This window comes from Mercenaria mercenaria, chromosome 9 (assembly GCF_021730395.1).
Source record: "Mercenaria mercenaria strain notata chromosome 9, MADL_Memer_1, whole genome shotgun sequence".
In the NCBI taxonomy this organism is placed as follows: domain Eukaryota; kingdom Metazoa; phylum Mollusca; class Bivalvia; order Venerida; family Veneridae; genus Mercenaria; species Mercenaria mercenaria.
Window position 1 is genome coordinate 52122330 of NC_069369.1, and position 27754 is coordinate 52150083.

Genomic DNA, 27754 nt, shown 5'->3' on the forward strand with positions numbered 1-27754 from the left:
AAACTACAGCCTTCAAACTTGATGCACATGCATAATTTTGTGTACAAAGAACTTTATCCTTGAAATTGATCTAGTGACCTACTTTCACATTTCTCAAGCTACAGCTTTCGAATTTGGACCACATGCACAGTGTTGTGTACGGAAATGAAATTTGACCTTGAGCTAGTCATTAAGTCTTGAAATTTGGAACACTCAAAAATGGCACATTGGTGGGCGCCAAGATCACTCTGTGATCTCTTGTTATTTCTACATATTATATGATTTTTTTGACATTTTTGCGAGTAAAATAAGTCAATGAAAGTACAGAAAAAGATAAATGGATATGCTTAAAAATATTGAATTAATAGTCTTTTGAATAAACATCTCTGTTATGAATTATCTCCAATAAATTATTTGTTATCATTTAGTTACGACCTTGTTGCACTAAGTTTTTGACAAAATTTCCACACATTTAAGCGCAACATGGTCGTAACTGGAAAACTTTCAAATAACTCCTCAGTGAACATTTTTTTGACATTTTTTCCTGTAGTATTGTAGTTATTATTGTTATTTGATAAAAATAATATAGATTTTATTGTTTTTCATTACATCATTTGAATACAAAAATATTTTTTGCTTCTCCTGTATAGTTTTCAAAAAATGAGTTACGACCGTGTTGCACTGACCCATCGATTTGACCCCAGATGACCCAATATCTAACTCGTTCAAGATTTTATTGAGGGTAACATTCTGACCAAGATTCATTAAGATTTGGCCAAAATTGTGACCTCTAGAGTGTTAAAAAGCTTTTCCTTTGGTCTGACCTGGTGACCTAGTTTCTGACCCCAGATGATCCAATATGGAACTCTTCCAAGATTTTATTGAGGGTAACATTCTGACCAAGTTTCATTAAGATTGAGCCAAAATTATGACCTCTCAAGTGTTAACAAGAATTTCCTTTGATTTGACCTGGTGACCTAGTTTTTGACCCCAGACGACCCAATATTAAACTCGTTTAAGATTTTACTGAGAGTAACATTCTGACCAAGTTTCATTAAGACTGGGTCAAAATTGTGACCTCTAGAGTGTCAACAGTCAAATTGTTGACGGACAGACGACGGACACAGGGCGATCACAAAAGCTCACCTTGAGCACTTCATGCTCAGGTGAGCTAAAAATATACAACTATGTACAATTTTCTGATACTTGTATATTTTTTTCAGGCACAAGCACCGAATGAATGTTACCACACATCAAAATCACGTGTATTGAAGGCCTCATCATGTTCTTTGAAGTACCGTTGTATATGCCAAAGACACATCTAGAAGAAAATTCTAGTATATACCTATGACTAAATGAGCATACATACAATATACTGCAGAAGAAGTTTGTTAAAATGATACATTTTTGTTTGCATTTCTTGTTGTCAGTGTGGTGACTGTCTGTTTCTAAAAGAAAACTAATGTCAATCTGTAGGAAATCTTTAAAACTTTACCCTGCTTAATTTCTAAAGTGGACAGGTCTATCATTCAGTTTGGACAGTACCATTTATTATTCAAAGGGGTGTTCACTGAAAATTTACAGATGTGCAGGCTCATCTTGGTCTGCACTGGTCGCAAAGGCAGAATCACTTGCCGCCAGCAGGCTAAAGGTTTAGGAAAACTAACTGACATAGAGAACCTTTGGGAAAACTAATGGGAAAAAAATAATGAAAGCACAATACAATCACTTAAGTAAAGTCGTGTTTCTTTTGCAAAAAATAATATATGTACTTCAGCGTGATTCTAGCGTTAACAACGATTTTCTATTATTTTACCTTGTGGCCTAGTTTTTTCAACCCAGATGACCCAATAAACAAACCTGTCCTATATTTTATTAAGAGAAACATATTGATGAAGACTCATTGCATTTTGGAAAAATATGTGATCTTTGGAGGGCGAATAGTCAAACTGTTAAATGTCAAACTGTTAACGACTGACACGAGACGCCACCAGACACACAGCAATTACAACAGCTTAAGATAGACACTTTGTGTGTACGAGTGCTAAAACAGAGCCGACTGGCGATTTTAATTCTAACATATCGTGGGCTGAGCGCGAAACTATTGTATCTTGTTCTTTATTCATATACAGTTACAATAGTTTCGCGCTCAGCCCTCGATATGCTATCGGCGAGTTTCAAGATATAAAATCCATTCTTCTGCTACCAGAACCAATATAACAGAAAGACTCATCTACTCACCACATACTATCATCCTAAGGAGACTTATCAAAGAGGCAAAAGTAAAATGACTAGATATCATCTTGTCGCCTAAACACTCAAAACAGTGATTGTACTCCCAGTAGCTTCAATGGTGAGCAAAAGAAAGCATTAAGTCAGCATCATTTTGCTCTGGTGGGCTGAATTGCAGAAGGCACTTTACTTTCGTACAATATAACAAAAAAAAATGTGAATAGCAACATTTATTCTAGAGACAGTTATTAACAGCACATATATATGGCAATCACAGTAACAATGACATATGAGCCGTGCCATGGGAAAACCAACATAGTGGGTTTGCGACCAACATGGATCCAGACCAGCCTGCGCATTCGCGCAGTCTGGTCAGAATCCATGCTGTCCGCTTTTAAAGCCTACTGCAATTAGAGAAACCGTTAGCGAACAGCATGGATCCTGACCAGACTGCGCGGATGCGCAGGCTGGTCTGGATCCATGCTAGTCGCAAAGCCACTACGTTGGTTTTCCCATGGCACGGCTCATATGAGGAAAACATTAAGTAAATCTTGCCCGACACATTAAGTGGTGCCTTATATACATATAAGTACACTTTCAATGCATGCATGTGCATATTTTCGTGAACGGAATACTTACAACAGCAGGATACATAGAAATGAAAAGCATGTAAAACTTTTTTTTTCTATTGGATCAGTCGCAGATAAAAAGAACCATCCGACAGCTTTAAATTAACAAACCAGTTTTCTGATTCCCAATCACGTACCCTTTTTACAGCAGTAAATATAGACCCTTCTGTATAGCAATATGTCTTATTTATACACTGTAGTAAAATATAGTATGTGCATCTCGTATATATTGTTCATATGGGTTTTATGGTGCATCAATGTTATTTAGCACATCTTATATACATTGAAATACGATCATGCGGTAAGGAATCAACTTTTATACCAGCTGGAATCACAGAGATACAGCAAAACCAAGTGTTCAGACCCTATTAGTAGACTCATAGGATCATGCCAAGATAAGACACTGGTTCCAATACTGTCCATACAGAAGTTGTCCCAGAAAAAAAGGGGTGCATCTTTTATATAAAATCGACTTCAAAGGGACTCATCTCCAGCTGTATGTCAGTTTTTAAATTCCTGTATGTTTTGATGGGTTAGGAGTATCATGACACAATTTAGGTCACATTGCGACTTTTCCAGCTTTTGTTGGTGCAGGAAGACTCCGTGTGCCTTTCCGGCATCGGAGGGCACCTGTGTAATCACAAAAAGTCTGTAAGACAGCTGGGTTTCTCACATGAAAGAAATCTACATGCCATATGAAGTTTCAAACCAACATGGCAACATTGGTCCTGGACATGTAATTTGAAGCCAGCGACCTTAACCACTCTGCCACATAGATGGGAAAACACCTGTTTGCAACAGTAACACAAGAACATTTTGATTGACATTGGGATTAAGGTAATATCTATGTCAAACAGGTACTCAGGCAGTTATAAGATGTATAGAAAAATATTAGGAATGCAAAATTTGTGCAGTAAATTTGTAGAACTGTGGCGGTTCATTGAAGCACACAACAAAACCATCAATTTCAGTCATATTCAATTTTAATTTCAATACCCTCCATATGTTTTAATCTGTTTTGAGAATTAGAACATTTTGACAAAAACCTGGAGTTAAGTCCATTTAAAACATTTTGATTCGGTAAGATGGCCCTTTCTGAAAGTGACAACATAATTGAATGTGTACTCAATTCATATAAACATCAGTCATCAATATACCCTGCATTTTTTCCATTTCCACGTAACGAAAATACCCCGTTACAGCCTTTTTGTCCAAATTTCGTAACAGTCCACATAATGTAAACATCAGGCATAAAGGAACAACATACTCCACATAATTCAGTAACACAGTCTCAAAAACATTCATCAGTAATCTATTAACCGGTGTCTCCATTGTATAAGATATCGTTTATACTCAACTAAAACATACAAAAAATAAAATCAACAATCCCTAAATAATATTATATATGAAATAGAAAAAACTCTATCATATTATCCAATAAATAAACTCTTCTAATTTATATTACTTTAAAGACATTCAGTAAGAATGCCTCAACTCTCATTTATGTCAGTTGTAATGCCTTCCTATGTATGGCAGTATGGTATTATTAGATATGTACATAACATATACAACATAAAAATCATGCTAGTTACTGCCTAACCCCTTTGTAGATAGATATGTGAATACATGCCTTCTGATGTGAAATGTAGCTATGCTACAAATGTTACGAAAATGGGATATAACTATTAACCAATGAAATGTGACAACTTTTAAGATTTCTTCTGTGAACCGGCTATATCCAGGCAAGAGGGACAACCAGCTATATCCAGGCAAGAGAAACATCAATCACAACAAAGTTCTGTGACCTAACAAATTCACAAACGGTACATGACTGTTTCACAAACGGTACAATCAGAAAAGGCTACTTACATACCAGAACACTTTGCAAAATCATAATAGTGATTAAGGATTAAAAACAAGAGCTGTCCATAAGGCAGCGCGCTCCACTATTCGGCGATTTGACAGTAAAATGAATTTATGTCTGAATTAAAAAAAAAAAATTAAGTATAAAAGGGGCATAATTTGGTCAAAAATACAAATCAGAGTTATGGGGATTGTTACCACACATGCAGATGATGATGATAAAGATACATTTTAAGTTTCAAGTCATTATCTTATATTGTACTAAAGTTATATCCAGAAAGCGAAGATTGCCTAAAAACATTAAGTATGAAAGGGGCATGATTCTGTCAAAAATACAATTAGAGTTATGGGGATTGTAACCACATACGCAGATGATGATTATAAAGAAATATTTTTAATTTCAAGTCATTACCTTTTAAAGTACCAAAGATATGTCTATAAACGAAGCTTTTGAAAAAATTTAACATGAAAATAATTCCAAGTATAACAACTTGGTGACCTTGACCTTGGGTATAATGGGCCCAGCCCCTGCAGGTACTTTGTTTGTATGCTGGACAATGTTTATGTAAAGTTACAGTAAGATATAAGCAATAGTAACAAAGATATGACAGAAAAACAAAGGTTGCCGAAAAACTGACCATAAAAACAACCTAGTAAGTATAACACCTTGGTGACCTTGACCTCGAGTATAATGGGCCCAGCCCCTGCACATACTTTGTTTGTATGCTGGACAATGTTTATGTGAAGTTACAGTAAGATATAAGCAATAGTAACAAAGATATGACAGAAAAACAAAGGTTGCCGAAAAACTTTAACCAAGAAAGTGACACGCTGACGTCAATGCCAACGCAGATGCCGACGCCGGGACGAGTAGAATAGAACCCCTATTCTCCGAATAGTGGAGCTAATAAACTGGTATAAAAATAAGATACCAAAATATTTGAGTTCCAGTAGCTACCCTAGCATTAAGCTGTTATCACAAATAAATGTAAATGAATGTTGGCTTAGTACCGTACTTGTATGTTGGCTTAGTACCAGTACTTATAACAAGCAAGGATGAAATGTCTGTGTGTGTGTGTGTGTGTGTGTGTTTGGGTTTAACATCTTTTTCAACAATTTTTCAGTCATATAAACGACGGTGAAATGTCTGAGTGACATGGAGGAGAAAATGAGTTCCTGACCTATCACATTCTTCCAATCACAATTGTGCAAGTTTACATCATATCAACTCATACTGACAAAACAATCTGGGCAAATAATCATTAACATTCTGAGCCTGCATTTCCCTATGTCTGGGTGGGCCCATATTTATGAACACTTTAGGCCGATACTCGCCAACTGCCTACTTACGAAATACAGACTGAAGGATGAGAAAATACATGCCTTCTGATAAGAAAGTAGCTACGCTACAAATGTTGACTATGAAAATGGGATGTAACTATAAAGCAAACATTTCTGACCGTCAATATCTAACAGCCAGACTGACCTATGACTGGTGGAATAAACTGCACTTGAAATCCCCCGCGACTAGCAATATTTATCTATCTGGCGCAAGCTTTGTAAAACTTATTCACCAATCGCAAATAATCTGCACCACCTATGGCAAACAGGGATGTAACTGATTAAATGTTAATGAGATACTGATGCATCAACAACATAACAATGATTACCATTTTGAATATCAAACATCAAATAGTATTTTGCCAAACAATGAATTTCAACTTCAGCCAAAAACATTTCTCTGAAATTAACCAAAAAGTATACCAAGACTTGATCCAGGGCTAACAAATTTGATACATTTTTACCTTATTCTATAGATATATATATATATATCAATATGAATTCTTAATCAATTACATCAAATTAAACATCATCCCCCACAGCACCTATGGCAAGCAACTGTCACTACTGGGACAAGATAGTCTCTGTTTTACAAGTAAACAAAAACGAATCTGACATACCCAAACATACAGCTACATAAAACGTATGAATATAATGGTGATCAGTGTAAATTTTAAAGTAAATAAAATAAAATTATATATACCGGTAATACACTTATAGCATTCATAATTAATTATGTGGAGAAACTTGAGACTACAAAATGTGAGACTATATTTGGTGCTTAGGGAAGCAACCTATACATAAATGCAAGTATTAATGTAAAATAACTATGACTAAACAATAATAAAGAATCTTGAAAAAAAAATGGTTGCTTAAAATAGAACATATGGCTCATAAATAAAAGTAAATATGTTGGTTAAAATTGAAAAATATGTAATCCGTATTCAAATAATAACAAAATTATCCATCATTACAATAATTCTGTGACAACTCACAAAATACATTGTCATAACAAATATTAAAACCAAATTCATTTATCTTTAATATAACATTTGCCCGAGTTTAAATTATGAAACGAATAAACTGCTGATAAGATTTGAGACAAATGGACTGCAATTTTAAAATATATTGGGCAACTTTCCGGCTTCAAATTGTCTGGGAAGAACCAAAGTGCTTCTTTTGGCATTATTTCAGGAACCGGCAGCCACCTGGGTAAAACCACCGATCTTATACCTGCCAGTTAGACAGCTAGATACCTTCATCTCTGTGTACGGAATACTTTGGTGCTTTTTTGGTTTCATATTTTTTTGTTGGGTTTTGAGACACATGATTCAGGTCTTGATACAGCCAATATATGTTATTGCTGGTATACTGTTAAGCAAGAAATAGTAAACATGTAAAACATATCAATATACAAATTGATGAACATAACAATAAGATTCTATCTAATACTTGTTTTGCAAGAACTATAACCACTAATCGATGGAATGAGTAAAATTTGTAACTTACATTATTTAAACAAGAGGACCATGATGGTCCTGAATCGCTCACCTGCCCCCACATGAACTGAGTATGACGTCGTTTTTTTCTATTATTTGACATAGTGACCTAGTTTTTGAGCTCATGTGACCTACTTCTGAATTTGACCTAGATATCATCAAGAGAAAAATTCTGACCAATTTTCATGAAGATCCATTGAAAAATATGGCCTCTAGAGAGGTCAAAAGGTCTTTCTATGTTGAGACCTAGTGACCTAGTTTTTGACCGCAGTTGACCCGGTTTCAAACTTGATCTAGATATCATCAAGATGAACATTCAGACCAACTTTCATGCAGATCCCATGAAAACTATGGCCTCTAGAGTGGTCACAAGGTTTTTCTATTATTTGACCTACTGACCTAGTTTTGGATCGGACGTGACCCAGTTTAAAACTTGACCTAGATATTATCAAGATGAACATTCAGACCAATTTTCATACAGATCCCATGAAAAATATGGCCTCTACAGAGGTCACAAGGTTTTTCTATTATTTGACTTACTGACCTAGTTTTTGACCGCACGTGACCCAGTTTCGAACTTGACCTACATATCATCAAGATGAACATTCTGACCAATTTTCATACAGATCCCATGAAAAGTATGACCTCCAGGGAGGTCACAAGAATTTTCTATTTTTAGACCTACTGACCTAGTTTTTGATGGCACGTGACCCAGTTTCAAACCTGACCTAGATATCATCAAAATGAACATTCAGACCACCAACTTTCATGAAGATCTTGTGAAAAATATGGCCTCTAGAGAGGTCACAAGGTTTTTCTATTTTTAGACCTACTGACCTAGTTTTTGACCGCACGTGACCCAGTTTCGAACTTGACCTAGATATCATCAAGGTGAACATTCTGACCAATTTTCATAAAGATCCCATGAAAAATGTGTCCTGTAGAGTGGTCACAAGCAAAAGTTTACGCACGCATGCACGGACGGACGGACGCACAGACTTTGTGACAGGTGAGCTAAAAAGCAGATATTCAGAAGCTAACAGTAATCCATTTTATATATCAAGAGTCCTACACAACAATTGTATAATTTCAATATATACGTGGCTTTTTTATCAAGTATAAGCTCACAAAGGGAAATAACTATTATCATAGACAAACCATGATAAAAAACTTTTTTCCATTAAAAGAATCGACATCACCACAAGTGATAGCTTACAGTTTTAGCATTCTAGAGCTTCTGCTTCCAAATTTACATCTGTAGGCTAGAAAACAAAACAGACTGACCAAAAAATGGTAACTATATACTCCTATGTAGCCTTTTCACCGGGCATGAAAATACAATAAATCCTTACTAAACAAAAGCACATTTCTAAAATGACCAGTAAGCACAGCAAAATAAACAAAACAAAGATAAGAAGTATCAGAATAGTCTAAAAATAACAGTTCTTCACACAACAGAGTTTTCCAAAAAGAAGTTGTAGATTTCAAAAAGTGGGTGTCTGTGCCATGGTGATGCTGACTCATGGCACTTAACTGTCTGTTGTACATTAAGAGCATTTTCAATCATAGTATCTCTACAAAAATAATCCAAAGTTTTTCTTATGTCTGACTTAATGTGAAAATAAAGCATATTGATGAGATCTGTGATATTTAATGGATAAATTGGTGTACATCAGACGAATGTTACCTTAAAACTTGAAAACTGTATAAGGGTAAGCATTCCTTCTCTAATAAATGTACCATACTAATTATGTAAAAATTTTATGGCAAGCTTATTTTGAATTTTTGTTGGTATACCACTAACAACGTTTACCAAAACATTTCATTATAAAACTGTTCTTTGATTTTCATTTGGCACTGAAATAATCACATCAGGAATAATGATATTTAGTTTCTTTTTATAATCAACTAGATAAAATAATAAAGATCATAACCTTTGGTCAAGAACGTTTCTGCCAGATATAAAATTACTTAAAATACATCTTCTGTAAAACATTATCTATTGAGCTATAAAGTATGTATGTTTTAAATAATGAGACAACACAACATGAAGTATATGTTAATTAATTCTACTAAGCATCTAAAGCAAAAAGCAATCTGTGAGTAAGGCTCTAAACAAGCATAAATGTACAAAAATGTATAATTTTATTGGGTTAATAAATAATATTTAAGTGATTAAATACCTATTTAATGACAATATAATATTCATTTCATATGTTGTACAATGTCTTGAAAAAAAATCAAACTAGAATCTAATTTAAAAAAAAATGTCATAATAATTCACCATCAGAACAGGAGATCATACATTGTAAAATTACACAAATGACATAGAAATAAATTCGCAAGTAAAGCAAACATATTTCAAAAATAAACCTGAAACCATTCAAAAACAGATACCAAGTTGATAAGGATATAACTCAGATCTGTACAAAGTCTAAATATAACCCATATTGTACAGAAAAATTTAAAATAAACAATTTGTTCTATACTCATCTTTTTGGTGCAAATCTGTATTGTTTTTGTTGGGTTATGTATCACACTGACACAATTATAGGTCATATGGTGACTTTCCAGCTTTTCATTAAGGAGGAAGAACCCAGGTGTCCCTCTGGGGAATTATTTAATCACAGACGGGCACCTGGGTAGAACCACCAACCTTCTGTAAGCCAACCAGATGGCTTCTTCACAGAAGGCTTGAACCCACAACAGTGAGGGGCAAGTGATTTGAAGTCTACGAGCTTAACCACTCGGCAACGGAGTCCCTTTCTTGGTGAAAAATGGGGGAAAAAATTCAGACCAACTCAATCTAGATCAAGGGGTTCAAAATTACTGGTAACTTAAAAAGTACACACAAAGAATAATGCAACAGCATTTGATGACTTTGATTTTCATGCTTATACTTTTATCATCATAAACTTTTATTGTTAATTCATGTAGCAATAACAAATTCTGAATTGTCTGATTCAGAAAATACTGTACTGTCATGTGGAGCAAGTCATAATCATTTATTGAAAGAAGTAGGTATATGAATTTCCAAAGAAAAGGAAAGTGCAATTTTTCTTCCATGAATGAACAGCTGAATTTGACTTAATCACATTAGTTTTCATGGTCATCCTAACATTAGTATATAACAACTTTCCCCAACATCAAACATTCTAAACAACACAAATTTTCATTCATAAAAAACAATGAATACAATTATGGAAACCTGTGGAGATTCTTTTTGGCAAAATAATGTTCTTACATGGATAAAACGTTGATCAAGATTACAACCATTATAATCCTTGAAATACCCATACGAAGGTGACTAGAACATATATGCTTTGAACACAATCATAAATGATGCATGAATGATGCTGTGTATTACACTATGACAAGAAGGAGCATATTTTACCTATCTGAGATAGTGGTAAAAAACCTGGACTACAAAGCCAGGGTTCATGTATTCTATTCTCAAGCCCCCAGCTCTTCTAACTAAACTTCCTGACTCTCTTTATGATATAACTTTAAATCTAAGTTGTGTAGGGTGCATCTCATAGAAAATCTAGCTGGTTATCATGTTACCAAGTCTGGTGAAAACTGGACAAGAGATGCTCAAGCGAGCAGAAAACTTTAGTGGACTCCATCATCTGCCTGCCCACCTGCTGCAGGTGATCAATTTCAAAGGCATATAAAAATGAAACACTTGCATCTTGTACAATATTTTCAAAACCTAAGTTTACTAATTTTCTTATGGAGGAGTGGTCCAAATAAACCCATGGCAACTTTAAATACACTTAGATAAAACAACACTTCATCTACCCATTACCTGTGTTAAGATCACACTAAGAAGAAAAAAATATACATTTTGGCAACCATTATGTAGAAAACTGATTATCAATATGTAACTCATAATAGTGATGATGATTCGAATATATGACTAGACATTTCAAATATCTACCCATTTTCCTAAATTTATCAAAATGATTTATACAGATTTATGTGTCATTTTTCTTCCTTGATTTATACAGATGTCATTCACATGATTTTTAATATAAAAAAATTCTGAACATTAATTATCATGAAAAAAGCTGTTGCATATGCCTCTCACCCTACTGATGACCTGTTTCAAGGTTTGAAGTGTGATGGCCACAGGCCCAATCTTTCTGTAGCTGTGTGTCATTAAACAGTAATGGACTGGCCAACTCATTCTCAAACTGATGTAAAACCATTTTTATCCCGATGTTGCTGTGACCTTGACCTCAGAATGCCTGATCTCCAAAAACAAAATGGGTATCTACAGACTTCAGATAATAAGCCCTGTGTGGCAATACCGTTCTCTGGCTACAGATGAAATACCATTTTTCTAGTCAATGACTTTGGCCTACTGACCCCCAAACTAGAAGTGGTCATCTGGTAATTACAGGCAACCATCCGTTGAATCTTGAACACTTTAGTCTGAAGCATTTTCTGATATCTTATAGGAAACCATTCTCAGTAAACAAATAGAAACAGACTGGCATGAGCAAAACAATATACCCCATTTTCAAGTGGGTAACAAGCTTAAACAGACTCAAACAAAACTTCTTTAACAAAAAAGACACATCTCAATCAAGAAATAAATATTTTCTTACAAATTTGTCTAAATCCAGGTATGGTAAGCTTAGGGGCAGATGCCATTCAAGATTACTAACTTCCTTTCATATTTTGGAAATCTTTCTAAAATCTGTCATATCAAATATATAATTTGTTCTGACTGAATTTCCTGTTCTAATTAGGACAGTGATTCTTTCTGGTAACCATGACTGAACGAGGAACATGACATGCAATTGAAATTGCTGTGATAATTTGGTCATTTTGCAACTATAACTTATCAGGGAACAGAGACTTGTGGGTCTTAAACAGCCGAAATTTCTATATGAATCAGTGATGTAGTTGTATTAACATAATTGCATTATTTGTTGCTTATTGAGAAGAGATTATACACCTCATTTTAAACTAATCTTTTTCCTCGTTTATTGCTTTTTTTCTTTTGTTCTTTTTCTTCTGAAGGAAACTGTTGAGACATCACATCCTTTGGAATCTCTCCTATCTTGTCATCATATTTGGTTTTCTGCTATTCCATTTATATTATTCTCTGAGGCCTTTACTTGCAATTCTGTACCATGCAGAAGTTCCTCTTCTACAGCTGCCGCAACCTCATCACGTGCCCACGGTTGTATTTCACCCGAAGCAAATATTCCATAGAAAACTGCGCCAAATATGTAGAAACCACCGGCTATATAAAACACAATCTGCCATTGTTCCCTTGACTGGTCCTGTCAAAATATACACAAAACGAAATTTAATTTTTAGAAAGTTGTTTTCTTTTTATTACTTGAAAAAAAAATGTTTGACAGAAAACTAGGAAACAATACGTTTTCAACATCTCCTGCAAGTTTTATTAAGATACAGGTAAGAGAAAACAGTTACAAACAAAAATGAGCTGATCAACCAAGCAAAACTCAGAATATTTGACTGACCAATGATACCATACAAACTTGTTAATTGTATTCTAAGAACTTGCATCTTCATTAACAATTTCATCTACCAAATTTTAAGGTGAACATTTTAAGAGATTTACGTTTGAAGCATACAAAAAACTGGAGTTAAAGAGCTAATTTTATTTAGTACTATTAGTTTGGAGGTATTTTACAACTTCATCTGGGATACATAATGGCCCCAGAATGCTCAGCTAAGATTCAGAGCTCAAACAGGCTAGAGAATAAGTAATTTGAAAGATGACCATCATACGCTCCAAGGGTAAAAAATGAGAAGAAGTTGATTACGTAAGTGAGAGATGAAAAATAGTTCATACACTATAATGCTTCTTTATAGGTCTTTAAATCTGAATGGAAAAAGCATAGAATGACAACTGAAGCAGGCTGAAGGTGTTTTGGAAGGTCTCTTTAATATAGTTCTATTTTTACTATTAGCTCTGGTGACCCCTAAAAGGCGCCAAGCTCCAATGTGAACAAATTTTCAATGTGAACAAATTTTGGAGAGGACCTTATAACAATCTTAAAGATCAACTTGATAAAATTCCATAGAGTGGTTCACAAGAAGAAGTCGTATAAAGGTACTTCTATTTTAAGCTCCAGTTGCTCCTACAAGAGGCCAAGAGACCCCATTTTATAAAACAAGAGTGTCCTGAAAACCCTGTATTGCTCAACTGACCCAGCTCTTATCCCAATTAACCTAGTATCTAATTTGGCCTAATTTTCATAAACAAACATTCTGACCATGTTTTATGCAAATGATGTAGTTCATTCACAAAGTTTTCACAATAGTTTGACCTAGTGACCTGGTGTTTTATTAAAGTGACCCAATTATCAATTTATTCAAGATTTTAATTAAACGTTCAGACAAAGTTTGATGAAGATCATGTTGAATATGTTACCTCTGGAATGTTATCAAGGTTTTTCTATGATTTGACCTAATTACCCAGTTTTTTAACTAAGTGACAAAGTTACATCCTAGATTTTAAATAAACACTAAATACCATGGAGATCAGCTAGAAAATATGGCCTTTTTAGTGATAAAATCCAGTGACCTCGTTTTTGATCTCAGGTAATCCAATCTTTAACATGTTCTATATTTTATGGAGAAGTCCGCCCACTTAGCTCAATAGAGAGAGCACAGATCTATGGATCATGGGCTCGTGAGTTTGATACCTGCACGGTGGGTACGTTCTCCATAATGTTTTGATAAAAGACATTGTGTCTGATTTAATTTGTCTTCCACCTCTCCATTCTTGTGGAGAAGTTGGCAGTCACTTGGGGAGAACAGGTTGGTACAAGTACAGAATCCAAACAGTTGTCTAAGGTTAACTGCTCGCCGTAACATAACTGAAATACTGTTGAAAAACGGTGTTAAACTCAAAACAAGCAAACATACCTTTATGGAGACAAACATTCTCACAAAGATTTATGACAATCAAGATTAAAGTTAGGGATCTATGGTGTGAACAGGGTTTTTCAATTATCTGACCTGATTAAGTAGTAAATGTAGCCTCTAGAGTGTTAACAAGGTTTCCTATTAACTGAACTAGTGACCCATTTTTGAACCAAGATGACCCATTGGCAACAGTCTGACTAAGTTTTATTCAGATTGGGCCAAAAATGTGACCGCTCGAGTGTTAACAGTCAAATTACTGAAGATGCACAATGATGGGCACAGGGGAGTCACAACAGCTCATACTGTTTTCATAATCTAATAACAGATTTTTGGAAATTTGTATGAGGAATGTGTTTGATTAACTTAATATATCAAACCAAAAGATAGACATAATTATTACTTTACAAAAATATTCATAAATAAACAACAGCGATAGACAGAAAATATTACTACATACTAGTAATGTCTGTTTTTGTCAGACTTAACTTGACACCAATACAATTAACGGTCTTATAGCAAAATATAAAGAAATGAAAGTTTATTATCTGCAAAAATGATGAGCCATTTTCTGCTGTAAATCTTACATACTGTGAAATCATTAATATTCGTGGGGGACTAATATTCGTGGATTTCGTGGTTGAGTCAATCCACGAAATTTAATCCCAACCAACAAGTAAAATTCCCATTCATTTTATGTTCAAAAGTTGAATTTATATCCCCACGAAACTGCCGTTTTGACCAAAACCACGAAATTTCATGCCCACGAAATTAAATGATTTTACAGTACCTATTTCTTTTCAATATTTTACCAGTTTACTAAAATAGCCAATAAAGTGTGATCAGTGTGCTCTCCAATTTTGTCACATACGTACAGAAAGAACTCTTTTTAAACATAAAGAAATATTAAAAGGCTTTTTCAGCAATTTATCACAGATGAAACATTTCAAAGTAAACAGAAATCGTCTATCTATATTTTTCAAACCTGTATAAAGTGGTTTACATTCCAGAAATTCTGTTAGCTTACCAAGTATGGTAGTGAGAAACTAAACACTTGTTACAGTGTATACAATAATTTCCTGCAGATAACCAGCACAGTTGTATATTGTATAACGCACATTTGTTGTTTAACCCCTTATTATTTTGAAAATGGAGAAAAAAGATATGGCTTGTAAGTGGCATTCGTAGATTACCAACTATATCTCATGTGAATATATACTACAACACTATGTGTTTCACTTCTGTTTTTCCCTAACTAAACAGGCAGGTGAAAAATATGGTAAAAGAGCCTGTATACTAACTATGGCAACTTATTATTTTTCGATTCTACAGTGACAAACTTATGAATTAAACATTGGGAAGGCAACAAAATGTCAAATTTTAATTTGAACAAAAATAAATTGGTTTATATCATACATTGCCGCATAACGCACAGGTCGTATCTTTAAGGTTAATGATAACCGTTAGTTTACCTGCTGGAAATTAAGGTATATGCTAATAAAACGCAAACAGTGATGACAAAGATTGTCCTAGCAACAAGAAAGTAAAACACAGTCAAACAGAAGCTTTTTCTCCAGGAAAATAAAACTCAGCAGAAGAGAATAACTTACCATCTTAAATACAACCATGAGAAAGAATATTTTCCTGGAATTTTTCCAAGGCCAATGTAAAATAAATTTCTATAAATTCTCATGCAGCAGACATAATGCAATATTTCTATATGAATTTATCACTTTTCTAGTTAAAAGAAATACTCTGAAGGAAAAAAGCCATTGAAACAGTTTAACCCTTACTCTGCTAAATTTCTATAATGAACTTGTCCATCTTTCAATTTGGACAGTACCATTAACCGTGAAAAGATACTGGCTGAATGGTGAATAGTGCAGATCTTGATCAGACTGCGTGGATATGCAGGCTGATCATGATCTACACTGGTCGCAAAGGCAGAATCAACCGCGTCTAGCATGGTAAGGTTTAAATATCATATCGGAATTGATAGCATAAAAATAAGTTTACATTGGCCTTCAAGAAATATAAGAGTAAATACCTGCTTAGATATATCTTGCTGCTGTATTTGCATAATAAAATATAATATTGTATTTTAGACATGACCAATGCTTTAGCAACCACTATAAATCAATCTAAGGAAAATACACATATATCAGGATCACTTATATTTCATTCTCTTCTCTGTCGGTTACAGCTGTCGTCGTAAATTGCTACTGATGATACGATCAAGTCAATGAAATATGTATACAGAATTTTAAAATATCATTACAATATAAAAGCAAAATGTGATAAATAAGACTATTGCCCTGGTCAAAATATATAACAAGAAACGCGGCAATGCCACGAAACCAGGTTTTCAACACTTTTCATAAGAATAAACAAGAGTGCCAGAATGTCACAATATACGCCCGTCACAGCAAATTTCTTTACTCTAGCACCTGTATTTGCAGATGTAATTTTAATTTTGTGGTTGTTTAGTAATCATTGTAATTCTTTTGTTTTTCTAAGTCCACAAAAAAACTCCTTACCAGGTAGAGATACCTTAAAATACACCTAAAATTAGAAAGTAACAACTATGTTGTACCACAGAAAAGTGGTCTTAGTATTTCCCTACGGTCAATTATAAAAAAGTTACAATATAAATTATTTACAGTAACAACTAAGGGAAGTTAATCTTAAAAAAAAAAAAAAATAAAAAAAAAAATAAAATAGAATACAAAAAAAAAATTGTAAGTCCACACAGAAATTCTTACCAGGTAGAGATTGGTCAAAATACACCTCAAAATTGGATGTAACATGCATGTTGTACTACAGAAAAGTGGTCTCGATTTTTCCCTATGTCTAGTAATGAAAAAGTTACAATATAAGCTATTTATAGTAACAACAAAGGGAAGTAATTCTAAAGAAGGGAACTGCGCAAGACACTTCGTCTTATGATGGTGTATAATTGTGCCAAGTTACATCAAAATCCCTCTATGCATGAAGAAGATATGCTCCGGACAAAGTTTTCATTCTTGTATCCTTTGACCTCTAAGTGTGACCTTGACCTTAGACCAAGGGACCTGGTTCTTGTGCATGACACTCCGTCTCATGATGGTGAACAATTGTGCCAACTTTCATCAAAATCCCTCCATGCATGTAGAAGATATGTTAACCCTAACCCTAACCTAACCCTAACCCTATTTTTAGTAACAATGACCTTGACCTTGACCCCAGAAACCCCAAAATCAATCCCAAGCTTCAACTTTATATAAGTTTTCTATACACCAAGTTTCATCATGATAGCTCATTCCTAAGTTAAGTTATTGACCGGAAACCCTTTTTCTATTTTAAGTAACAGTGACCTTGACCTTGACCCCAGAAACCCCAAAATCAATCCCAGCCTTTGTCTTGATATAAGCTACATACATACCAAGTTTTATTCAAATATCTTTACCGAAACAAAAGTTATTGACTGGAAACCCTTTTTCTATTTTAAGTAACGTTGACCTTGACCTTGACCCCAGAAACCCCAAAATCAATCCCAGCCTTTGTCTTGATGTAAGCTACATACATACCAAGTTTTATTCAAATATATTTATCGAAACAAAAGTTATTGACCGGAAACACCAGTTTGACGCCGCCGCCACCGCCGCCACCGCCGCCCGCCCGCCCAACGACATCTACCCTTATCTAATAACTCAGGTTTTCGATGAAAACCTGGTTAAAAATAAGGAGCTGCGTTCAATAAACGCTTGATGCCCCCGGTGGCATCCTTGTCGATACAAAGCAACCTAAGTCCAAAACGAGGTCAAGGTCAAACTGAGGTCAGGTGACGTTTGAAGATGAGGAATGGTCACAGGTTACATCTGTATTAGTATCAATTCATTCTTGAAAGCTGTACTGATGCTAGACGAAACAGTCCCATTTGGTTAACCAAAAGATGGCCCATATAGAGCAACCTAAGTCCAAAATGAGGTCAAGGTCAAGGTCAAACTGAGGTCAGATGATGTTTGAAGATGAGGAATGGTCACAGGTTACATCTGTGTTAGTATCAATACATTCTTGTAAGCGGTATTGATGCTAGACGAAACAGTCCCGTTTGGTTAACCAAGAGATGGCCCATATAAAGCAACCAAAGTCCAAAATCAGATCAAGGTCAAGGTCAAACTGAGGTCAGGTGATGTCTGAAGATGAGGAATGGTCACAGGTTACATCTGCATTAGTATCAAGTCATTCTAGTAAGGGGTATTGATGCTAGACGAAACTGTCCCATTTGGTTAACCTCGTACTCGTACGGACGGACGAACGAACAGACGGACGGACAGAACAATCACTATATGCCTCCCGCATCAGTAGATGCCGGGGGCATAAAAACAAGTTTTAAGCTCAAGTTGTATTATAAGACATACCATGGAATATCTATTAGCTCATTCAGTGACTGATGGAAATAATTTGTATACTAACGATATCATTAAATTTTCTATCCTACTTCACTTAAAGAGCAGTAATTTTTCAAGGCTATATTGTAACTAACCATGCAGGAGTGAAAAGCTTCATATAATGCAAATACACTCAAGCACAATATATGTTCCAACACCAGAAGGATTAATGTCAAATTTTTCTAGCACTCTTCTTACACTTGTTCTAGTTTTCGGAAAATGAAATTAAGTTTTGCAGTAACAGAGCACAATAGAAAGAACTAATACCTAGATTCATAAGGTCAATAAGTGATTTGGAACCTATCTATAGATTAAAGTATCCCATTTGATACTTACTGAATCATTTAATAAATCTGTTTTGAGCAGTTTTGAGCAGTTTTTTCAAATTCCTAGTAGTAAATGGATAAAAAAAATGTTTCAAATAGTTTTAATAAATCAAAAACCTAAGCAGTCACTGAAGCTCTTTCATAATGTTTATTCTGACAAAATGTGTAAAACTAAAATCCAACAGTGCCAGAAAAACCAGCATTAATCCTTCATAGCTTAGACGAAAAATTCGTACTTACCACATCAGTAATTACTCCAACAACATAGGGTGACAAAAATCCTGTTACAGCCGCAATGGAGTTGGTTATACCAAACAATATTCCCGCAAAAGCTGGGGCAACATCCATATGGTTCACAATCCATCCACTGTACTGAAATCCTGTTGTTGCCACACCAAGTATCAGCAGGGCAATAGCAACACCCGGTTGGGTGCAGTCCACATATCCAAGGCCTATCAGTAATGCTGCTGGAAGCAACATCCCTTAAATGAAGAATGATAGAAGGTCCATTGAAACACCTCTGAACATGCCAAAAACTACAATATATATGTTTGCTTGTTTGTTTGTTTTGGGTTCAACGCCTTTTTTCAACAGTATTTCAGTTATGTAATGGCTGGCAGTTAACCAAACCAGTGTTCCTGGATTCTGTACCAGTACAAACCTGTTCTCTACAAGTAACTGCCAACCTCCCCACATAAATCAGAGGTGGAGGACAAATGATTTCAGAAACAATGTCTTTTATCAAACTGTCACGGAGTACAGCCTTGCCCAGGAATCAAACTCACAAGCCTGCAAGCCGTAGATCTGCACTCTCCCTACTGAGATAAGTGGGTGGGTCAAACTTACTACAATACAGGTAGAAGTATCGTACATTTACTAACTGAATAAAACATTTGTTGTAACTGTACAATGAAGCTTATCTGAACTTCAAGTATAATTTTTAACAATGCATTAAAGTAAGCCATCCTTAAGCTTTTTGTACAAAGCTTTGACCAAATAACTGCATGAAGTGCCTCCAGTAGACTCTTTCAAACAAGAGCTCTGAGAACACTAAATGCCCCCTTGATGCATTCAGTATTTGCACAAGGATCAGAAATTATTTGCTTACTGTAAACAAAAGTTCTACTGTTCTGGTACAATGTGACCTTGACCTTTAACCTACTGACCTCAAAATCAACAGGGGTCACCTGCTGGTCATGATCAACCTCCCTATTAAGTTTCATGATCCTATGCCCAAGCTCTCATAAGTTATCGTCCGGAAAGGGTTTTACTGTTCTGGGTCACTGTAACCTTGACCTTTGACCTACTGACCTCAAAATCAATACGGGTATTCTGCTGGTCATGATTAACCTCTCTATTAACTTTCATTATCCTTGGCCCTAGCGAGTTATCGTTCGGAAACCATTTAACTGTTCCTGGCCAATGTGACCTTTAACTTTGACCTAATGACCTCAAAATCATTAGGAGTCATCTGCTGGTCATGACCACCCTCCCTATCAATTTTCCTGACCCTAGGCCCAAGCGTTCTAGAGTTATTGTCCGGAAACTGTTTTACTGTTCCTGGTCACTGTGACCTTGACCTTTGACCTACTGATCTCAAAAACAATACAGGTCATCTGCTGGTGATAACCAACCTTCCTATCAACTTTCAGGATCCTAGGCCCAAGCATTTTAGAGTTATCATCTGGAAACCATTTAACTGTTCCGGGTCACTGTGACCTTGATCTTTGACCCACTGATCAAAAGGGGTCATCTACTGGTCATGACCAACTCCCTATCAACTTTCAACTGATCCTAGGCCCAAGCATTCTTGAGCTATCATCCGGAAACCGTTTAACTGTTATGGGTCACTGTGACCTTGACCTTTGACATAATGATCTAAAAATCAATAGGGTCATCTGCTGGTGATGACAAACCTCCCTATCAACTTTCTAGTGCCAAGCGTTCTTGAGTTATCATTCAGAAACGGGTTGGTCTACATACCGACTGACCAACATCTGCAAAACAATATACCTCTCCATCTTCGAAGGGGGGCATGAATATATAGATATAACTTGATAGGATCAAACTATTTTTCTTGTGTTGATGCATGTGTAAAACCTGCTGAATCATGCACACACTGGAATTTGGGACTTCATGTCAAATGTATAAACTATTCGACAAGGTTTAAACATGAATATTAACATTCACTGTATGTTTTTAGTAGAAACAAAACAAGGACTTTTTCTTATAAGTAACATTGGTGCAATCATATCAATGATGACCTTTTCCACGAGACTGCACAAACAATCTTCCATCACTCATTAAACAAGAGGACCATGATGGTCCTGAATCGCTCACCTGTCCCCACGTGACCCAGTTTTGAACTGAGTATGACGTCGTTTTTTCTATTATTTGACATAGTGACCTAGTTTTTGAGCTCATGTGACCCAGTTTTAAACCTGACCTAGATATCATCAAGATAAAAATTCTGACCAATTTTCATGAAGATCCATTGAAAAATATGGCCTCTAGAGAGGTCATAAGGTTTTTCTATTATTTGACCTAATGACCTAGTTATCATCAAGGTGAACAATCCCACCAATTTTCATGAAGATCTCAAGAAAAATATGGCCTCTAGAGAGGTCACAAGGTTTTTCTATTTTTATACCTACTGATCTAGTTTTTGATCGCATGTGACCCAGTTTTGAACATACCCTAGATATCATCAAGGTGAACATTCCCACAAATTTTCATGAAGATCCATTAAAAAATATGGCCTCTAGAAAGGTCAAAAGGTTTTTCTATTTTTAGACCTACTGACCTAGTTTTCAACTGCAGTTGACCCAGTTTCAAACCTGACCTAGATATCATCAAGATGAACATTCAGACCAACTTTCATACAGATCCCATGAAAAATATGGCCTCTAGAGAGGTCACAACGTTTTTCTATTATTTGACCTACTGACCTAGTTTTTGTCGGCACGTGGCCCAGTTTCAAACTTGACCTAGATAACATCAAGATGAACATTCTGACCAATTTTCATGAAGATCCATGAAAAGTATGGCCTCTAGAGAGGTCACAAGGTTTTTCTATTTTTAGACCTACTGACCTAGTTTTTGACTGCAGGTGACCAAGTTTCAAATCTGACCTAGATATCATCAAGGTGAACTTTCAGACCAACTTTCATACAGATCCCATGAAAAATATGGCCTCTAGAGAGGTCACAAGGTTTTTTTTATTATTTGACCTACTGACCTAAATTTTGAGGGCACGTGACCCAATTTCGAACTTCGTCTAGATATTATCAAGACGAACATTCTGACCAATTTTCATGACGATCCATTTGAAAAGTATGGCTTCTAGAGAGGTCACAAGGTTTTTCTGTTTTTAGACCTACTGACCTAGTTTTTGACCGCATGTGACCCAGTTTCGAAACTGACCTAGATATCATCAAGATGAACATTCAGACCAACTTTCATAAAGATCCCATGAAAAATGTGACCTCTAGAGTGGTCACAAGCAAAAGTTTACGGACGGACTGACGCACGCACGCACGGACAGACGACGGACGCCGCGCGATCACAAAAGGTCACCTTGTCACTCTGTGACAGGTGAGCTAAAACCATTAACAAAATGGCGTCATTTGAAAGCATCTTTCAAAATTGGACACCAAAATTTTTAAACAAGAGGACCATGATGGTCCTGAATCGCTCACCTCTTCCCACATGACCCAGTTTTGAGTATGACGTCGTTTTTTCTATTATTTGACATAGTGACCTAGTTTTTAAGCTCATGTGACCCAGTTTTGAACCTGACCTAGATATTATCAAGATAAAAATTCTGACCAATTTTCATGAAGATCCATTGAAAAGTATGGTCTCTAGAGAGGTCACAAGGCTTTTTCTATTATTTGACCTATTGACCTTGTTTTCAAAGGTACGTGACCCTGTTTTGAATTTTACCTAGATATCATCAAGGTGAACATTCTCACTAATTTTCATGAAGATCTCATGAAAAATATGGCCTCTAGAGAGGTCACAAGGTTTTTCTATTTCAAGACCTACTGACCTAGTTTTTGATCGCAGTTGACCCAGTTTCAAAGTTGACCTATATATCATCAAGATAAACACTCAGACCAACTTTCATACAGATCCCATGAAAAATATGGCCTCTAGAGAGGTCACAACGTTTTTTCATTATCTGACCTACTGACCTACTTTTTGAATGCACGTGACCCACTTTCGAACTTGACCTAGATATCATCAAGATGAACATTCTGACCAACATTTATGGAGATCCATTCACAAGTATGGCCTCTAGAGAGGTCACAAGGTTTTTCTATTTTTAGACCTAATGACCTAGTTTTTGACCGCATGTGACCCAGTTTCAAACTTGACCTAGATATCATCAAGATGAACATTCAGACCAACTTTCATACAGATCCCATGAAAAATATGGCCTCTAGAGAGGTCACAAGGTTTTTCTATTATTTGACCTACTGACCTAGTTTTTGAAGGCACGTGTCCCAGTTTCAAAATTGACCTAGATATCATCAAGGTGAACGTTCTGACCAATTTTTATGAAGATCTTATGAAATATATGGCCTCTAGAGAGGTCACAAGGTTTTTCTATTTTTAGACCTACTAACCTAGTTTTTGATGGCACGTGACCCAGTTTCGAACTTGACCTAGATATCATCAAGGTGAACATTCTGACCAACTTTCATAAAGATCCCATGAAAAATGTGACCTCTAGAGTGGTCACAAGCAAAAGTTTACGAACTGACGCACGCACGCATGCACGGACGACGGACACCACGTGATCACAAAAGCTCACCTTGTCACTTTGTGACAGGTGAGCTAAAAAACCATTAAATCATAGCTAAAACTGTTTCTCAAATGGTTAAGATCAAAACTGAACAAATAAAACCACATGATTTTTTCAAGATTCAACGATATATCATATAAAACTCTGGAACAGCTGAGCTCAGCCAAATATCAAGGCTCTAGCTATTATCACTTCAGGGAAGAATATTTTTGAAGTTTAATAGCTGTCAACCTAATTTTAGCCATAGTGACTCATATGTTCAATGAACCGGAACTATTTGAACAACTTTGGAAGAGGGCCACAAAGAAATCATTTGTATAAAGTTTCAACAAAATCCATTCAGTGGTTTTATGGGAGATATCATTTACAGAAATTGCTGACGATGGATGCACGCACAACATACGACCAACACAGCGTGATCACATTAGCTCACCATGAGTACTTCCTGCTCAGGTGAGCTAAAAAGAAAAATAATATTTGAATTATTTTCAAAAGTCAAGTGATTTTCATGGTCACATGGTATTCATGGTATAACCTAGAGGCCCGTACTGGTTCTTCTCAGAAAAGACGGCTTCGCGTGTATGGGTGCTACACACCGGGCTCGTTAAAGAACCAGACTGTCTATTCGCAAAGAGCTAGGCTAAGTTAGCCGGACAAGTCTGTATCTAAAAAGGATTCTTTTTCTCTGTTCTGGGGCTTTATCTCACTCTGTCCCTTTGGTCAGATCACGCTGTGTCTGTACTAGCAGAGGATGAATTTCGCGCCCCGTGTGGCTGCATTTGCTATATGTAAAGCGCCTTTGAATGTGTTTATCATGAAAAGGGTGTTATATAAATCTGGTATGATAATAATAACTAGAGCTATCACTAAAGGTGATGAATGTACCCCCCGCATGCACTGACACAGTACATTGCAATTTGACACACACAAGACTGCATAATTATGTGGACTGTATGTATATAGACTGTATGTATACAGTATAGTAACAAAAAACAAAGTCTCATAACTATGCAGAATATTTATCTAAAAGAATGTAACATGCCCCATGGACAACTAGGGTTGGTACTGATCACTTGTGTGAAGTTTCATTAAATTGTGTGCAAGGGTTTGGTAGATTAGGCACGCACAAGATTGCATATGCAGACTGTATGTACATAGTATGTTAACAAGAAACAAAGTCCCATAACTCTGCAATTTTTGTCGCTGAAAGAACCTAACATGCCCCATGCACAACTACTGTTGCTACTGATCAGTTGTGTGAAGTTTCATTAAATTGTGTCAAGGGGATGAGGAGAGATGGTGCCCACAAGATTGTGTCTATGTCTATAGTATAGTAACAAAAAAACAAAGTCCCATAACTCTGGAAAAAAAATTTCTGAAAGAACCTAACATGCTTCATGCACAACTACTGTTGTTACTGATCACTTGTGTGAAGTTTCATTAAATTGTGTCAAGGGGATGAGGAGAGATGGTGCGCACAAGATTGTGTCTATGTATATAGTATAGTAACAAAAAACAAAGTCCCATAACTCTGCAAAAAATTTTTCTAAAAGAACCTAACATGCCCCATGCACAACTACTGTTGGTACTGATCACTTGTGTAAAGTTTCATTAAATTGTGTCCAGGGAATGAGGAGAGATGGTGTGCACAAGATTGTGTCTATGTATATAGTATAGTAACAAAAAAACAAAGTCCCATAACTCTGCAAATTTTTTTTCTAAAAGAACCTAACATGCCCCATGCACAACTACTGTTGGTACTGATCACTTGTGTGAAGTTTCATTAAATTCTGTCAAGGGGATAAGGAGAGATGGTGCGCACAAGATTGCGTCTACGGACAGACGACCAGACGGACAGACAGACAGACAGACAACCTGAAACCAGTATACCCCCCCTTACAACTTTGTTGTCGAGGGGTACAATAATTCAAAATGACAGTGATTAATGTAAGGTACATACCCAAATGGGTTTGTATTACACATTTTCCAACTTTTAATGAAGCAGAAACCTGCATAAACTAATGCAGTATCAATGCTCTAATTCATATCTATTACTATTGTATGACAGTGCATGTTTAAATACATTGTTTTTATTGCTCTCCATACCTGCAATAGTGAAAGACTTTCTGGCTATAACAATTGTACAGCATCCCTTTGCCATGATAAAATCAGCCATCCACCCTGACACATTGATCATAGCCCAGAAAACAATGTATGGTAGGGCAGAGAATAAACCATTCTGAAATTAAAATCATACAATATAAACATCTGTTATACAAGATGAATTCAAGGCCAGATAATACTGATATCAAACTTTTGAATACCACGCTAATTCATGTCTCTTCTGATGGAAATATATATATATATCCCACTGCATATAATATTAACAATCAGTGTTAATACAATATTTGTGGATAATATGCACTGACTGTTCTATTAAAGGAACAGCTTCCATTGCAAAAATGGCTTGTCAGCGATATATGGGGATGTAATTTTCAGTCTCAAATATTCAATGACCTTTGACCTACTCGGTCAATTTTCTGTTTCTAAGTCAACGTGATCATCTACTGACAACAAGCAATCATCACATGAAGTTTGTTTAAACTGACCGCCACAGGCACAACTTACCAGAAGCTGTTTTCAATCTTGGAAACATACTGACCTTGAACTCTTGACTTACTGACATCAACTGACACCAAAGCTTATTACTGTAAAATCATTTAATTTCGTGGGCATGAAATTTCGTGGTTTTGGTCAAAACGGCAATTTCGTGGGGATATGAATTCGTGGATTTCAACTTTTGAACATAAAATGAATGGGAATTTTACTTGTTCGTTGGGATTAAATTTCGTGGATTGACTCAAACACGAAATCCACGAAAATTAGTCCCCCACGAATATTAATGATTTCACAGTATTAGAATAAGCAATAAAACCCTACACATAATTATGTACATCGTTTTAGAAACTGAACGTCTGCTAATTAAATAGAGCATACTACAGGAGTGTCTTTTCATATTGAATGTATTAAACGAGTTGAATAAAATAATAAAATGAGAGGCTCTGCCGAGCATTTTATCAATTTTTTTCAACTTGTTTAATAAATTCAATGTGGAAAGACACTAAATAAATGTAATATTCTTTTTATCACATGTAAGCTTTTCCTGTTGAAACATCAAAATTTCTTCTTTCTTTACCTATTAAAGACCAAGTAAATTCGCCCAACGTCTCCTATTAATAAACGACGTCAACATCAAAGCTTTATTACACTAGTGTATAATCAAATATATGTAATGGCTTTATTTTACTCCCATGACGTCAAACATGTGATAAATTTTATTAATTTATGCAGTATTCTTGGTTAAAAAAAAAGTCAAACCCAAATTCTTGGGAAAAAAATCTCTGAAGTTGCTGCATAAGACACACACGTGAAATTAAACAAAGAACAGTACTCACTGCCGATATATCGAGTTTTAAAACTTCATTCATGTATGTTGGTATACTGGTGAGTAGAGTGTATGTTCCCCAGTCCGTCGTAATGTTAGCAACCAGGATAGCTATCACAGGCATTGATACTGCCATACGTAACCATGGCACGTCTAATTTCTGTTTAAAGTAGAACAGTGAGTTAATTTTGTTGAATTAAGTAACACCAAAATACTATTTAGTTTATGTTTATTTTGTGAATAAAGTCACATCAATCTAGTTTATATGGTGATATTCCCAGCTTTTGA

General features: G+C 35.6%; 1 protein-coding gene across 2 annotated transcripts in view; it reads right to left on the bottom strand.

The window, feature by feature from the left end:
* Window positions 1-3805: 3805 nt before the first annotated feature.
* Window positions 3806-27754, bottom strand: part of LOC123547118 (uncharacterized transporter slc-17.2-like) — a 52611-nt gene continuing 28662 nt past the window's right edge. Inside the window, exons 7-11 of one of the 2 annotated variants that reach the window (XM_053551405.1) lie at window positions 27477-27626; window positions 26128-26260; window positions 19452-19693; window positions 16503-16523; window positions 3806-12840 (exon numbers count right to left, since the gene is read on the bottom strand). In XM_053551405.1, coding sequence (XP_053407380.1) covers window positions 12622-12840; window positions 16503-16523; window positions 19452-19693; window positions 26128-26260; window positions 27477-27626 — 765 coding nt within the window. In that variant the 3' untranslated portion in view covers window positions 3806-12621. The remainder of the gene's footprint in view (window positions 12841-16502; window positions 16524-19451; window positions 19694-26127; window positions 26261-27476; window positions 27627-27754) is intronic. The other variant, XM_045333941.2, reaches the window with a different exon arrangement.